The 17,367-nt window shown below is 38.4% G+C and overlaps 1 protein-coding gene across 1 annotated transcript in view; it reads right to left on the reverse strand.

Moving 5' to 3' along the window:
• wdhd1 (WD repeat and HMG-box DNA binding protein 1) overlaps positions 1-15,175 on the reverse strand; it is a 28,526-nt gene extending 13,351 nt beyond the window's left edge. Inside the window, exons 1-14 of the mRNA XM_086026775.1 lie at positions 15,035-15,175; positions 14,701-14,787; positions 13,650-13,761; positions 13,392-13,543; positions 11,305-11,416; positions 7,072-7,122; positions 6,891-6,986; positions 6,721-6,813; positions 5,723-5,829; positions 5,401-5,542; positions 4,649-4,865; positions 3,474-3,658; positions 3,182-3,366; positions 875-1,116 (exon numbers count right to left, since the gene is read on the reverse strand). Coding sequence (XP_085882901.1) covers positions 875-1,116; positions 3,182-3,366; positions 3,474-3,658; positions 4,649-4,865; positions 5,401-5,542; positions 5,723-5,829; positions 6,721-6,813; positions 6,891-6,986; positions 7,072-7,122; positions 11,305-11,416; positions 13,392-13,543; positions 13,650-13,761; positions 14,701-14,787; positions 15,035-15,147 — 1,894 coding nt within the window. The 5' untranslated portion in view covers positions 15,148-15,175. The remainder of the gene's footprint in view (positions 1-874; positions 1,117-3,181; positions 3,367-3,473; positions 3,659-4,648; positions 4,866-5,400; positions 5,543-5,722; positions 5,830-6,720; positions 6,814-6,890; positions 6,987-7,071; positions 7,123-11,304; positions 11,417-13,391; positions 13,544-13,649; positions 13,762-14,700; positions 14,788-15,034) is intronic.
• Positions 15,176-17,367: the final 2,192 nt, after the last annotated feature.

A 17,367-nucleotide genomic window follows, 5' to 3' on the forward strand; every position in this document is an offset into this window, starting at 1 on the left:
GCAAAATCCCCTTTTGCAGGACAACCTTTGGACAATCAGCCTTCTATAAAAGTTGTAAACTGTGGAACACACTGTCGTCAGAAATAAAATCCACTTTGCATTTTAAGACTTTCACTTTCAAAACTAAAACTTGGCTAAAAGAAGAAACAAAACTGTACTCACCTGTAAATAATGTGTCTTTTTTTAATTACAAAACATGTTTTTGTTCTTATTTAAAGTGAAAGTTTTATGTTATATACTGTAATATTTGATTATTGGTTATTGAGTTGTCTGTTTTGTTAATTGATGTATATTTTATGTCCGATAATGCACTGCAATATTGTGGAAGATCCCAACTGGAGACCGCAGTTGAGAATTAGCATTAGCTATAACCTCTACACACATCACATCGGCTGCAAGCTTGTATCTACAGTATGTTTGACACAACGCTGCATTTTAAGGGCAAGCAATCAAAGTCGATCTAATCCAAGCAGTCTATGTAACCATATGATGTATCTGTATGTACAGTATTTATGTATATGCTGCAGCTGCGTATGCTAAATATTAGCTGGATATGTGCATTTGTGTTTTGAACTTGTTGGCTCAACGTTGCCATTAGAGGTAATAGCCGAATCTGACTTTTGGGTTATAAGATGCGTGGCGTCAGTTCTGTGGCTAGGCATCGGTAATTCCTTTAGGAATTATGTTTTTGGTCTGCTACAGGGGCTGGGATATTAATTATTTTGTAAGTGTTGAATTTCTGGGAAAACTTCATTTTTTCAAGGGTAATTCCAAAGGCGACCTTAGGTTTTGGGGAGCTGTTGAGCCAGGCGCTTTTTAGGCCTTAATGGGTTAATATGTGTGTGTGTTTAGGTGTGCGCAGCTGTGTATTTACCTCTGTGGTATACGATGAGCAACTGCTCCCCATGTCCCGCCATGCAAACGACAGCTCCCGGCAGACTGAAGATTTCCCTCTGAACTCCTCCGATGGAGAAAAGCCTGACCATGAGTGTGCTGGTGGCGACTGCCACCCAGCCTTGACCAAGGCACAATGCCCTTGCGTCCTCACCCTTAGGCAAGTCAACCATCCACTCCTTGTTGGTGTCCCATGATGAGAAGTGAAGGCAGTGTAATTTGCTAAGAACGCAGAGAGATTGTTGTGTAAATTGTTATTAAAGCATGTGGACATTTATTTACAAAGCTATATAACCAATGAGGCTTAGACTATGTTGCATGCAGTGTGAACGGTTAATTCAGATTTGTTCAAATCCGAAATGGGCCTTTTTCGTATGTGGATACAAATCTTATATGCATGCGACGCTTTGTAGTATGAATGCTCATCCACACACATCCTACCAATATATTTCAAAGGCCAATATATACGCTCCCCGGTGGTGGGAGAGTGCCCGGGAGAATATTGACAACTGATCGTATGAGTACAGATGTTGTCTTTACATTTGACTTTTTTTTTTTTTAATCTCATTTGAAACATGAAGCATTAAAGCGGACATTTGTGGTGATTGTAGTAATTCAGCCACACAGGTAATTCATTTATTACACGCAGAACGGATCTTTAGTAGACGTCTCCATGAAATAAGGAGATTGAGGTGTGTTGCCTCATATCCCCAAAATATTTCTACCTCCTCGCACTTTGCTACTCTGGCGATATGAGAAGATAAAAAGTTGAACTTTCGTAAACACTGTGTGTAACATGTTTTTTTTGTTGCACATAACTCAACATTGTGCTTTGTGCGCATGCATGTTATATCAAGGACGCGTAGTATTCACAACAGAAGTCACATTTGTCTTTGCAATGAGAATGACTACATAAACACATCGGATTTGGCAAAAAATCTGAACTGGGCATCACGCCCAGCAGTGTGAACGTAGCCTTAGAAACAGAGGAGGTGTCTGGTAATGGCCTTTCCTGCTTGGACTGCTACTGTCGTAACTCAGATAAGGAGAGGACAAATGAATGGATGGACTTGTGTGGTGGTGGGGTTCATAAATTTAACATCAACCTATCGGAATACTGTTTGACTCAACGTTTCTCTCTGGCCAATGGTGATTTAAGAAGCAAAACACAAGAACGATGTACTGATTCCATGTCCATATTTGCTGCAGGTTTTCTTTTTCGCTACAACTGAGCTCAATGCCAAATGAGGGTGAAGGTGTTAACAACAATAGTTGTGATAGTTGTGACAGAACAGGATCTGTCCATTATTCTTCCTTTACATTTTCAATCGAAATTCCTCAAAACACCATACTCTGGCAACAGCACTGTGTTTTTTTGGGAATTTCAATAACTGACTTTCTAGGAGCCACACCTCCAAACCAAGAGTGACACACAGTTCCTTGCAATCATTGGTTGGAAGAAAAAAAATGAAATTAATGGTGATGTTGCAGTGCTTTGGCCTAAGTCAACTAGCCCAGTGTTTCTCAACCTTTATTGAGCCAAGGCACATATTTCACATTGGAAAAACTCTCACGGCACACCACTTAAGAGAAATTATTCACAAAAAGTGGCTATAGTGGAAGAACATTTTATTGTTTTTCCTGTTACTAAATGTGGTTGGCATAAATAAAAAATTTACCACGGCACACCTGATGATCTCTCACAGCACACTAATGTGCCACGGCACACTGGTTGAGAATCACTGAGTTAGCCCACGTGCTTTTCCTTGTGGAAAAAAATGGGTCCAAAACAATGCAATAAGATGGAAAACAGTGCCGAAAGCAAATGTCATGTTTACTTCCTGGAGAGTCATGTTTAATCCTAAACAATACAAATTTGGCCATGATATAATATGGTTGGTGGTCGTGGTCCTGACAGACTGTGGGGGCCTACAAGCTCACAAAGCTTTGCTGACGCTTGTTACCAAACATTGTGGTCACTAAAACCAAATAAAACATTTATTAAAATCAAATAAAATCCTGTGCACTATTTTTTCTAAGCCTAAAGCTGAAATATGCAATATCTGTGTTTTTTGTTTTCATTTTTTTGAGAAAAAAAAAACAAAAAAAAACACAGATATTTGCACATTTCAGCTTTAGGCTTTTTTTCATTTTTTTGAGAAAAAAAAAAAAATCAGCGTCGCCTTTTTGTTTTTTGACTGCGAGATAGAAGAATGAACGAATGGATTCTGAGAGAATTGTGCTAGATGAGCTTAAAACATCTGACACTGGCCACCGGTGAGCATACCTTGCAAGCTCGTCTGTGCTGGGGCAGGCCAGTAGCACGGCCTCCTGGGAAACATCAGTCATTGTGTGGCCCAGCGAGTTAGTGAGGTGCATGGCGTGGTGTACAGCTGTGTCGTGAAATTCCACGTCGATGGCATTGTCCTGTTCGTCATTGTAGCCTCGCACTGTCCCTACAGAGTTCCACATCTGAGGGAGGGTTAGCGTTGAGAAATACACTTTCAGTAAGCTACAACTGAAACTCATTTATCAAAATGCGAGTCAAGAATAGCTTAAAATGCATCATCGTTACCTACCATGAAGCGGTGAGTGAGATGGATAGGGGTGGAACCTGGTTGAAAAGCTTTCTGGGGTGGCGTCGGTTGTGGCCCTTCATAGGCAGGCCGCAAGGTGGCAGGCAGGAGAGCGGCAGTCATTGCGTTACTGTCGCCATCGTTATCGTCACCAAATTTAGATCGACCAAGCTTTAATGAGCCTGAATCTGTGAAGTGACATCATTAGCGACTACAATAGAAATAATAATAAACGCAGCAAAGTGTGTGTACAAGCATTGTACACAAACCTGCAGACCAGGGTGTTCATGTAATATTTTACTACGAAAGGTTGTTTTGCGTTATCATGGCAATGCATGATGTACAGGGGTCCTCTGTTTACAATGTTCTGTTCTGTTACTATGGCGCCGAAACCCAAATTTGTATCCAAGTCAAAACACACTGTGTATGGCTATCTTTGCGAACACAGTACTGAAGTCATAATAACACAAAATATTTGTCATTGTCTTCTCGTATATGAATATGAACAATCAGATAAAACAAAGTAAAAACTATGGTAAACTCATTCTTGTGCCCCAGGCCAATTGTAAACTTGAAATTTCATGGGACTGTTATGCAAGAAATGTACTTGACTATAACATTTAAAGTGCTTTTGTCCAGGGAATTGTTCAGAAAAAAAGCACTGCATTTTAAACACTGAAAATCTGGTTTGCTAATATTTAGTTTTAAGGCGCAAACATATTTTTTTCAAGAATATGTTCTATGCAAGCCCACTAGTTGAAACAGGGCATTCTGATAAATATTGCGTTTGTGGAATAAGTGTTAATCCACTCGTTTTTAGCCATCTCTGGGGGCGGCCATTTTGTCTTCTGTCGACTGAAAATGACATCACAACAACCAATCACGGCTCAGAATCAGAAAACAAGTCAGCCGTGATTGGTTGTTGTGAGCAGTTGTGATGTCACTTTCAGTCGACAGAAGACAAAATGGCCGCCCCCAGAGATGGCTAAAAATGAGTGCATTTTGCTGGTTAACTTATATTCCACAAATGCAAAATTAATCAGAATGCCGTGTTTCAACTAGTGGGCCTGCTGGGAACATATTCTTGAAAAAAATATGTTTGGTTTGACTTCCGCTTTAAGTGAAGAGAAAATTTTAATTCACTTCTAAAAATTAAACGGTAGGCACCAAACACTCACCAAGTGAATTTTCATCATCCAATATGGCTCCTCTGTTCTTCACCCGCCCTGTAGCAGGCACGATGAAATCGTCATCATCTTCCTCATCTTCATTGACCTCACCGACTGCTTTCTTAGGAGGGGAGTTAGCATCACTCCATCCTTCGTCCATGACATGGTCATCATCGTCATCATCAAATAGATCTTCATAGCCTTTCTCACGGTTTTCTGCAGTCACCTGATGAAAATCTAGAACAAGTTAATTGTAGCACAAAAAAATACAACTCAACAGAATAACAGGCCGCTTTATACCTGTGTGTTATATTTAAAGTAAACGCCCAATATTTGTGGGTGACGTGGGCCAAGCCATAGCGCGAATCGTAAAAAAAACGTGAGTACAGTAATTCACAAATCCCCTAATATGTAAATGCACGATAATGCAAATGTAGTGCTCTGCCGCCATCTTGTGGCATCTATAAGCAATTATAAACCTTTTGGATGTTGCAGATTTAATTGTATAATTTGATTTAAAAATATAATTTGATTTCTTTCTTCTTCTTCTTGATTTCAAATTCAACATTGTCTTATGCATGGCAGAGACATTGTGATAAATAATGGAAATCATTGCAGCTCCAAAGTTTCTAGAGCCCCTTGAAGCAGAAGTGTGACATCTACAGGTAGGTGCAGAACCTTGACATGGAATTTAAACACGGTACTTAAGCGTAGTTTTTGGTGACACTAGAAAAGAATGTTTAGAAACAACAGAGCAATACCTTGGGAGTGGTGGTTTTGGACACGGATGTACTGAAACCCTCCAGCAGGCCCAGGCAGCCCTCAGTGTCCGTGTAAGCAATTTGACTGCCGGATGGGTGCCAGGCTAAACCGCACACTGTGAAGCCCTTCTCATGCTTCTGCCTGCGGAGAAGACGAGGCAACTTTAACAAAAGAACCGTGATGGTCATTCTTTATTATTATTTTGAAATGGCTTCAAATAGGAAAGAACTACTGGGTTAAAAAGAATATCCATTATTAAGATGATGTTTTATCAATTTCGGTTTTTGGCCAAAATGACTAGGTCACACATTTATTACATACCTCTCTACACACAGTTTGCTTTCAATGTCCCACACTGCTATTAACCCCCCCACGCAGGCAGCTGCCAGGAAGTTTCCACATGGAGACCATGCTGCCACATTGATGGGCTGAAAGCAAATACAGTACAGACAACATCATGAAGAACATGCAAAAGCATCGGATTTATCGTTTCAGGTACATTACAAATGGCTTGAGTCCCAATCTTGACCCCTGGGGTATACCACAAGTAGTTCAAACATGCTTAGCAGTGAATCGTATGGCAATGTAATAAAGTGTAAAAAGCTTCTTTTTTTTTTTCTTTCAGATCAATGAAAATCACAATTGCAGTTTTTTAAAACCGTTTCTTGCATCTGTTATTTGTTCTGCGGATTCAACTATGAGCATATACGATTAAACGGTTCATTCCAAATCCACACTGACCCATAAATTATATTTAACTACAAATCAATTCAACCTATAATTGAACAGTTTTTCTAGTATATTAGAGAATTGTGGAGGCAATGTATCGAGGCTGTTCTACATGATTATATTAGCTATTTGAATTTAGTTTGGAAATGTATCGGTTTGTAATGATAAATGATTGATGTTGGTAAACATCTTACAAAAAATCCCTTAATTTTACTTGTTTAATCAGTGTCATATCTAATGTGTTATGTGTACATGAGGATGCATTTCTCTCCATTGATGTAGTCAAAGCGTTACCATATTGTCCTCAATCTGGAATATGTTTCACCAGATCAGGGTCTACATTAAAAATATTGGTTGAAGCTGTTTGCCACCTCGTCCATTATAGTTTTCAATATAATTTACAACAAAAATATTTAGATAAACTATACTGTTTAGTGCCATACACAATACTGTTTTGTATTCTCCAAATTGCGCTAATAGTACTTTTATTATGATTACACTGTAAATGTGTGTAGCTGTCCACCATTGCAAATTATAATGATAAATAAAACTTTTGTGAAGGACACCTCCAACAAACAAAAACAACTCACCTGATTCAGCAGATCATCAGACAGCGTGCTCACATGATTCCAGGACCCCCTCTCGTACAGGTGAACTTTCGACTCCACAGGAACCGCCAAAAACTAATGACGGACAATGTGCATACGTCAATTAGTTAAGCAATAACAACGAGACAAATTGAACAGTGTGGTCCCTTAACCTTTGCTGTGCGAGGTTGCCAGGCCAGGCGACACAATGATTTTGCATTGCTGACATCATTGGTCTTCTGCAGCACAGGCCAGCTGATCACCTGAGCCTGAATTGATGCACAAAATCCAATTAGACAGACCAGGCACAGTATGAAACAACATTATGCGGACAGGTTTTTAGCTTTAACGTACCTGCTCCTCAATATTCCACACAATGACTGAGCCATCACAGCTGGCAGACGCCTGTTGAAAGAAGCGTTTGGTACAAATGAATGATCCAGGTCTGCTCAATATATACAAATTGGAGCTCTTCCTGTCAAGGCCTAAGGCTCAAGTTCACGAAGCGGCTGCGTAAAGAATGAGATGTTTCGAATTACCGCCAACACATTAATGTGAAATATTAAAGAATTGAAAAAGGTGGCATCAATAAATCAATATATGATCGGAATGTTTAACATATAAACACAACATGAAAGACATGAAGAAAAACGAGAAAAAAATAAAAATAAAGGATCAGTACTTAATTCTTAATTCAGTAAAGTTCATATGTTCAAGAGGAGTAGGAAGAAGTAAAAAAACTTGTCGAGTCCTAAGTATTAGAAATCATGTTCTTCTTTAATACGACAGTGGTTATTCATAAATACATACACACATATACCCGAATATAACCCAAATAAAAACTAAACTAAAAAAACAATGCTTATTTTTACATATATACAAAGTAAACACTATAAATGGAAACAAAAAAAACAAAAGTATAAATATAAACAGACATGCCCCTATTTTACACGTGTATAATCATATTCATAAACCAAAAACTAAAGACAGTAAGTTAAGAAATTCACTTTCATTTCCTGTGTTTATACTTGATTGATATATTTTTGTAATACTATATTTTTAAACCTCTTTGTAAATACTGAAAATGATTCACAACTTTTCAGTTGTATTTCATAATTGTTCCATAAATTCACACCTTTTGAAGAAACACAAACTTGCTTTATGTTTGTTCTTGTCCTTGATTTTTTAAAGACATTTGTAACCCTTTAGACTATAACAACGTTGTCTGATTTTGAACAGCTTCTGGATACTGTGGCAAAGTTGGTTATTGTAGGCTTTTGTACATTATTTGTGCCGCTTTAAATTCAATGAAGTCATAGAATTTGAGTTTAACTTGATAAATAATGGATTTGTTGATTCTATATAAGATGAGTGGTTAATAATTCGTATGGCTCTTTTTTGTAGCTTAAAGACAGACTGAGTGTTTGTTTGTAAGTATGACCCCATATCTCCACACCGTATGTCAGGTATGGCATTAATAATTGGCAATATAATATATATAAAGATGCCTTATTTAGGATATCCTTGGTTTTATAAAGGATACCTATAGTTTTTAAAATTTTGCTTTTAACATTTTCTATGTGTGATCTACTGGTTGTGATTTCTTCCGCAAGTTCCATTACTGCCATAGATGTGGTCCTTTTTTCTCTGAAACCATACTGGTTTTGGCTTAAAAGATTGCGTTTTATAATAAAATTGTCAAGTCTATGTGAGTAGTAAATAGTCAAGTAAATAGTTTTTCCAGAATTTTGGAAAATTGTGGTAGTAACGATATAGGTCTGTCATTTGTAAATAAGTGTTTGTCTCAACTCTTAAATCGGAATAACTTTTGCTATTTTCATTTTTGATGGGAAGACACCAGTTTTAAATGACAGGTTACAAATATATGTCAAAGGTTGCACAACATGTTTTATAATACTTTTAATTAATGCCATGTCAATATTAAAACAGTCAGTGGACTTTTTATCTTTTAGTGATTTAACAGTATTTAATATTTCTATATCCTTTACAGCATTATGGGACAGTGTCAGAATTATTCTGTATATATTTATCTATTTCATATTTATTATTTTCTTTACAAATGAAGTCTGTGTCATTTGCATCCGGCTGAAGGTGAACCACAAATGTTTATTTTAACAGAAACATTTGAAGGTGAACCACAAATGTTTATTTTAACAGAAACATTTGAAGGTGAACCACAAATGTTTATTTTAACAAACATTTGTGGTTCACCTTCAACCAAATGCAAATGACAGACTTCATTTGCATGCGGTATTTATTCGAGAGCGATGACGAGAAAGTGAATCAGCCATAAGAGGAAAAAAAAAAACTGATGACTGAGGATGTGCTGTACGTAACGGTATGTATTTACGAGTCAACACATACTGCACATCCTAGTAATATACAGTATTATGTATTAGAGAGTCACACCATTATAACTAGTGTATAGACAGTGACTCCTCACAGGACTCAAATGCTGCTTTTCCATTGTACTGAACAGCTAATTATTTTTTAGCTAATTATTGCCTAGGTTTGTGGTGTGTCATTTCAAAGTAGTACCATGCAAAAATCAAAGTAGTACCATGCAAAAATCACGTCTCACTGACTGCATCAGCCAAGAAATAAGAATCGCTAAACAATGGGGGAGAAGCGAGGTCTCCTGTCATTACTTGCTATCATGGGAGGAATTAAACTTGAGTAGAGACAGCAATCAAACATACTGTTGCTGTAATGTGGAGATTACATATTAAGTGGACCAATGAGTGACCAACTTTGGTTTATGTCTCCTGTATGGTAGAAGCTTGGAAAGCTAACCTGGTCAGAGAAAGAAATAGACACGTCACGAGGAAGCAGTGACAGCTCCGAGGAAGGCTGTAGTAGCACGGTAAGAGAGTTTTCTCTTCACTAAAATAAGAAGATCATTGTCAGGAAAAAAAGAAACCTCAAACCTACTTAGAGAAAGAAATAGTTCCTCGCAATAGGGCTGGGAAATTATGGGAAAAATAACAGTCACAATTATTTTGATTGATATTGAAATCGCGATTATTAGAAAGTATCATGCATTGATTTCAAAACTATTCAACTACCAAAACTCAAGAACTCAAAACTATTAAATTAAGGCCTCTTGAATTGTCATTCTGCTACATCCACTACTTTGCTGCCTTGTATCTTTGCACACATTCAAACCATAAATAAGCATCTCTTTTATCGCACTTATTTTATCTTATTTTGTTGTTCTAGTTTTATATTAACAAGTCTTAGGATTTACTGGGATAACTTGGGACCGCTGATATTATATTTCATGCCAAATAAGGGTTTGGGTTAGAAATGTGTGTTAAAATTCTTGAATCCTTGAAAACTCAAGTTTAAATATAACTTGATAGAACAACCAGAATTAAGTTACTAGCACAGTAAATTAAGAATATACTCAAATAATAGCAATAAAACACAACAAATAAAAAATATCAGTTGTTCCTGCTGTGCGAACGTTGGCCTCTTAGGGGCACTGCGAAACCATGCGTGCATGGAGTACACAGTACACACAATGAGATGGTACGAGCAGAAGAAGAAAATTGCAATTTACCTCAATTGATACAACTCGTTTTTCACAATCTAGGAAGAATGTGTGCCTTTGAGCAGTGTTGTACTACCTGTATGTATGTGATCCTACAAAGTTGCAAACTAGCACATTACTGTATTTTCTCAACTATAATCCGCACCTTTACATAAACCGCATCCACTCTATTTAAAAAAAAAAAATGAACGATATAAGCCACACCTAACTATGTTGAAAAATTGCATTTTTTCTGCATTTATAGAGCGATTTTGAACTGTTAAATGTACATGTATGTACGGGAACAGATTCTTTCCTAATAGTGCCTTTTAAGATGGCAGCAACTTTGCTGATTAAAACGGAACAGGAACAAGAGAAAACAACCAGTACCTATCTTCATTTCACTGCCTGCTGCCACTCCAGTTTGCCAGTTAGTGTCCACCTTTTATTCCTCTACTTCCACATACCACCTAATTCATAACCTAGTGCATAGCGCCCTCGCCTGTTGAACTCCTCCAACTGCAGTCACATCTTGTTAATGGCAATTGTATTGTACTGTAATTCCGATTGGGCCACCCCTAGCAGTGGAAGAAAAATTGACAGAATAGCCACACCTTAATATAAATCACATGCAGTTTATAGTTCGGAAAATACGGAAACCTTTAATCTTAATTTTTTTTTTTTTTTTTTAATCGTGAGAAGACAAAATTGACATCAAAATTGAAATTGAGATTAAATAGCTATTAATTTCCCAGCCCTACCTCGTAGAATTCTCTAATACTTGATTTTACTGATAGAAGTGTGTCAACAGTGAGGACAGTTGTGGTAGGTGAGATACCATGCAGTGGAAAAGAATCTAAAAAGATGTACTTTGAAGTAGAGGGTGGCATGGGAGTGGATTTTCACACCAGTCCCATCCTACAGAAAAATAATCCCATCCTGTCCCAGTCCAGACCGCAGTTTATTTTAAAAAAATAATTAAAAATAATAATTAAAAAATAATTAAATACATTCAGTACCGTAAAAGTACCCACCAGAAAGTCATCTTTGGGGTCAAAGGTGACACTGAGTACAGGGGCTTCATGGCCCCGAAGGGTTTTCTGTTGGCTGCTGTCTGACACTTCCACCACTTTAACCAAGAAGTCACTGAAGCAAGGAGAGAAATGACAAATCAGTATGTGCACACTGGTACTTGCTGTCAAAAAGCACAAACAAGAGGCATATCAGCTGTATATAAAAAAAAAATGTTATTTACTTAAGTGTCTGACAGATTCCTATGTCTCATAAGAGCCTCAAATGACCACATTTCTTAAAATCGATACACCCACAACAAAATGGCACTGAAAATAACAGCATCAATCAAGGTCCATGCTCTGCACAAATCAATTATGATAGCAGGCCAGGCAGACATCAGCAATCACAACTAATCATAAACCGATCTATGTGCTGCTCCCTCTGCGTGCCGGAAATGTGATTCAAGCACGTCAATGTGCGAGGGTCATTCTGCACCAGAAGCAAAATCTTCAACATAAAAACATCATTGTTCGGTGAGTCATAATACGCTCAAAACTGAATTCAACTAATGTAGCATGCAAGAATTCCTTTCAAGCCGCCAAACTGACGTGCATGGTTTGACAAAGTGAAAGCGACATTTCCTCCTCTTTCAGCTCTGGTTCTTCTGAATATCTCTAGGGGAAAAGCCGAGAAGGGAATATAGACAAGCAGCTGGATATTCTCACATTTTATTAAATGCACACCAATGTAGTGATACGACAAGCTCTATTAAAAGATTTTGTGTTGCTGCTGATCAAGCTCAGTGACAGCAAAACTAAATTAATCCATGTTGACTACACGCTCACTTCATTTGATTGGACTTTCACACTATTTCAGCTAACATTGTATAGCATCACGATATATGTGAAATGTTGCCCACTCGGCATCCATTGCTGCTTGATCATCCTGGAAGGGGGATTGGCCAATCCAATCTGGGGTTTCTCATTTTCCCCCAGATGTTTTTATCTATCTATCTATCTATATATATACACATACATACATATATTAGATTTTTCTTGCCCTCTTGGGGGTTAAGATCACGGGATATTAATATTTGTCAACTGTGAGCATGTGAAGCCCTTTGAGACTTTGTGATTAAGGGATATATAAATAAATTTGATTTACTCAAATTTGACTACAGATTTTTCCTTTCGTACTTGTTCATAAACACAGCTGCAGTAAAAGATGCACACTTTAGGAAAACAATTCAATTCACTTCATTTCCAAACAACAGAAGGAGATGCTTGATATCACATGCACAATTTAAATAAATGAGACTTTTAACATGGAGAATCGCCCAACCAACAGGCAGTCGAACATAATATTATATTTCGCCTTAGGTTAACATCCTTATGTTCATTTCCTGGACCACATGCTGGTCAGCATCATGGCAGAGGCTGATCAGCAGTCAATCACTAGGAAGGAACTACAGACCTTGTTCACACTACAGTCAAATATGATATGCTACTAAAATGTGTAACTCTTCCTGAATAACTAAGAGATTGTGAATAATTATGTTTACTAACATTTGAATATGAAAATTGGAGACAGGACTTCAAACCATGTTAGTACTTGTGTTGTCAAGTTACGATATTGAAGTCAGCCAACACGTGAGACAGATACAGTGCTAGAGGAGGCTGATAAAAATAGCATTGTTTTGAGCTGTTGTCTTCATGACGTTGGTTGTTGTGTGAATGACGCAGAGGCCGCTCTGATACCAAGTTTGAATGACCAGAGCGCCAGAACTCAAGACGCATCTGCAAAATCAGATTTGAATCATATTTCATGCCACCTGCACATGTGGTTTGTAGCGTACTGACATTTGCTAAAAAAAACAAAACAAAAAAAACAAAAAAAAAAACATGAAAATAAACACTCATAGTGAGCAGCTAATGACAGTTAAATAACAGAGAATACACGTGAAATGTAGTGTGGAATTGAGCAGATAATGGTTATGTGCATAAATGTTATAAAAAGATCTAAAAAATTGTTACCTTAAAATGCTCAAATTGCTCTGAGAATGTGTAAAAAGAGAGGTTGCATGATTTAGGGCAATGTGTTTTCGTACCTGGAGCCAGCAGCAACTTTGGATCCACTGGTGTTGAACGTGACATGCGTGGCATTGGTAGTGAACCGGGTAAGGATGCCGTCCGGCTCACCATCAGGAAACGTGTGAATCTGCACCGTGTTATTGGAGCTTGCCGTCACGAGCTTGCTATTCTGAATACAGAACATGTGGTAGGTGACCACCAAAATTGTTTCATGAAAATGAACCACAATTCATGTCTACAATACATTAATAAAGATGAATTGGAAAATTATCAACCTTGAGTGCCAAGGAATACGCTTTTTCGCCTACAGTGATGAACCTTGGATCATCGTCGTCTAGATTCTCCCATATCCGAACATCTCCATCATGTCCACATGTCACTATGAACCTGAGAAGAATCAGAAGTGATTTTTTTACGCAGCAGATGACTTCAATTGAAGTGGTCATGGTGTTCTTTTTAAAGCCCAAACATTTTTTTTTCAATAATATTTGCTATGCAAGTCCCCTAGTTGAAAACAGCATTCTGATAAATATTGCGTTTGTGGAATAAGTGTTAATGCACTCATTTTCAGCCTTCTCTGGGGGCGGCCATTTTGTCTTCTGTCGACTGAAAATGACATCACAACTGCTCACAATGACCAATTACGGCTCAGATTCAGAAAACAGGTCAGCCGTGATTGGTCATTGTGAGCAGTTGTGATGTTATTTTCAGTCGACAGAAGACAAAATGGCCGCCCCCAGAGATGGCTGAAAACGAGTGCATTTTGCTGCTTAACATATTCGACAAACGCAAAATTAATCAAAATGCCGTGTTTCACCTAGTGGGCCTGCTGGGAACATATTATTGAAAAAAATATGTTTGGTGTTGACTTCCTCTTTAACCATGCTAAAAACATTCTGATTGAGCTTTTTTACTTTTTGGTTTGGGTTGATTCCCACTTTGCTTCATGAAACAGGGCAACCAAATAAACAGTTCTGTTATGTTCATTTGTTTAATGATTCGTTGTTCAATTTGCCAGTACTAAAAAAAAAACTGGCACCTGTAGTTCTGAAAAAAAAAAAGTAAAATATCAAACAAATGTGGAGAAGTGTTCGCTTCAATCACCCAGTGTCCATGTCCTACAGAAATATCACATCGCGATTCTGTCCTATAGCGTTGTTTGAATAAAAGGTCCAATTGCATTGGGAAACAGATGTTGAGTGGGGTCGTGTAATAACGAAAACATATATTTGTAGTACTGATAACACTATCGCGTACTAATAATTACACACAGTCAACAAGAATAGTACAGTAGCTTACATAAAATACGTAATCGAGTTGACATACTTGCCAGTGTCATCGAAGCAGACTTCGGTGTGTCCCTCTGAATGCCCGTATCGCATAGGCTTCCTTTCACAAGGCATTTTTGACAAACTACCACAAGAGAAAAGGAGCAAAACAATCAAACGTTTGTTGATTTTCGTAGTTGAGACAACGCTTTCCTGCCCATTAACATTTGGCAAGCGTCACCACTGTTGTTGCTTCAGAGGTAAGCTAGCAAAGAGCACGGCTAACACAAAAGCAAGGGAATAAACCACGAATATCATCAGAGGAAAAAAACGTATTTGGGGTAAACATTTGATGATGGAACTGAGCCGGTGAATGTCTGATGGCAACTTACAACTCTGCTAGAAAACTATTCAATGTTGATATCCGTGTGCCGAATCTCCCGCGCTTCGTTGAAAACAGGAAACCGGCGTCACTAGTCCCGCCAACTACGTGACGGCGTAACATCAACCACGCCCACTTTGTTAAAGCGATTTAGGCCAATACCAAACCAATACCTACACTTGCACCCTTGTGCCCCTCATTTGCGCGTTCCCGCCCGCACTTTGGCTGAGCTCGCATACATGGCAAGACCAAGCATATTAGCATTGCGGATTTGACCAAACTTGAAGGTGTGAATTGTTTGCGTGTGCTGAAAACTTCAAGTTTATAAATTCGATTATCATAAGTTCATCATATGTATCCGTGCAATTTCAATCGATGTTAATTAAAGTCACCGTTTCCCCCGTCCGCTGATAGTGTAGTGGTACACACGCCTGAGTTGTGTGCGGGCAGCGTGGGATCGATTCCCGCTCAGTGACAGTGTCTATGTGTGCCCTGCGACTGGCTGGCGACCAGTTCGGGGTGTAGTCTGCCTTCGCCCATTGACGGCTGGGATAGGCTCCAGCAACTCCCCGCGACCCTATATAGGATAAGCGGTTTGGAAGATGACATGACCGTTTCCCCCTTATGTTTACCTACATGTTTTGTCCTAATTTGCCTGCCGTACTTAGCAACCTTCTGCGCATGCGTATATAATCCAAATAATGGCGACAGCTCCCATCGACTCGAAGACCGAGCCCGAGTTTTACTTTACTACTTCTGTACTTTGATGAAGATTTAATATACTTTTGAACACCAAAATTTCCAAAACAACAACCCGTGCCGCCATGCTCGCTGACGCAGGGGCATACGGACTATGACATCACAGGCAATGTCCCAATTCACCAATTTTTGTACACTTGTAACCTGCGTCCTCAAATCATTCGTGCACTTCGACTGGATGTGCACTTCAGCGAAGACCGTAGCGTGCAAGTGTGGGTATTGGGATTGAGCCGTAGAGGTCGAGAGTACCAAAAACAGAAAACACGCTGCATGAATGCAAATAACATTTATGGGATGTTTTAAATCCTCGAAAATGGATTGTCCTTGGGCTTTTACTTTCACTTTCACGCCCAGATTCAACAACATTAAGTCAGAGTATTAGTTACAAGAATAATATGTACAGTTAGTAGTAGTAGTAATTTATTGACAAAAGGATATTCCAGCAATACATCCATCCATCCATTATCTATACCGCTTATCCTCACAAGGGTCGCGGGCGTGCTGGAGCCTATCCCAGCTGTCTTCGGGCAGTAGGCGGGGGACACCCTGAATTGGTTGCCAGCCAATCGCAGGGCACACAGAGACAAACAATTACACACGCTCACAATCACACCTAGGGGCAATTTAGAGAGTCCAATCAATTTACGATGCATGTTTTTGGAATGTGGGAGGAAACCGGAGTACCCGGAGAAAACCCACGCAGGCACGGTTAGAACATGCAAACTCCACACAGGGTGGCCGGAGCCGGGATCGAACCCACGACCTCTGAACTGTGAGGCGGACGTGCTAACCAGTCGACCGACGTGCTAACCAGTCGACCACCGTGCCGCCCTCCAGCAATACAGAATGTCCTTTTAATAAATTAAAGTAAAAGCAATACAGAATACCCTTTTAATAAATTAAGGTAAAATCATTCAAAATATTCTACGACTTTCTCCACATCATGGTTTATAATTGGAATAATTTGTCATTTGAGAGTCACACACTTGTTACTGAAGATAACTCCTCATCGTATTTAAATAGCAGCAATGTAGCTAAACAAACAACTGTACTCAAATTTCAGCCTATTTGTAGATCATGTGTTTAAGATATTCATGACATTCTTGTTCAAAATGTTATTTTAGCAAACTACAATATTCCACAAGTCATTGAAAAGTAGAACGGGATTTTTTTTGTAGAATATTTTTTTATGTGAACACAGTAGATGTGATGTTTATAAGTCATAAGTCAAAACTTTTCATTATGTTGATTGATAATTCCATTCACAATTAACTTGTCTATTAATATAAGTAAGTACATATTCACACACGTATTCATGTACTCTATATTCATTTTCACAGCAGGGGTTTCATAATTCATAAACATTATTTAAAGCTCATTAGCTGGCAAATTTCCTATTCACATCCACTTAGCGGCTGGAAGTATTGTGAGTGGATTGAACTGTTTACAACTGTTTAAGTGTCAGCCAAGATAGCATTTAGCCAGGGGACATCACGAGAATATTTAAGATTGCGTTATCATTTGTGTTATAATGCAAGTTTTCAGTTTCTATTGCGTTATGTAGAAATAAAAATAATTATTGCA

This window comes from Filicampus tigris, chromosome 3 (assembly GCF_054856515.1).
Source record: "Filicampus tigris isolate MCC_2025a chromosome 3, RoL_Ftig_1.0, whole genome shotgun sequence".
Taxonomy (NCBI): domain Eukaryota; kingdom Metazoa; phylum Chordata; class Actinopteri; order Syngnathiformes; family Syngnathidae; genus Filicampus; species Filicampus tigris.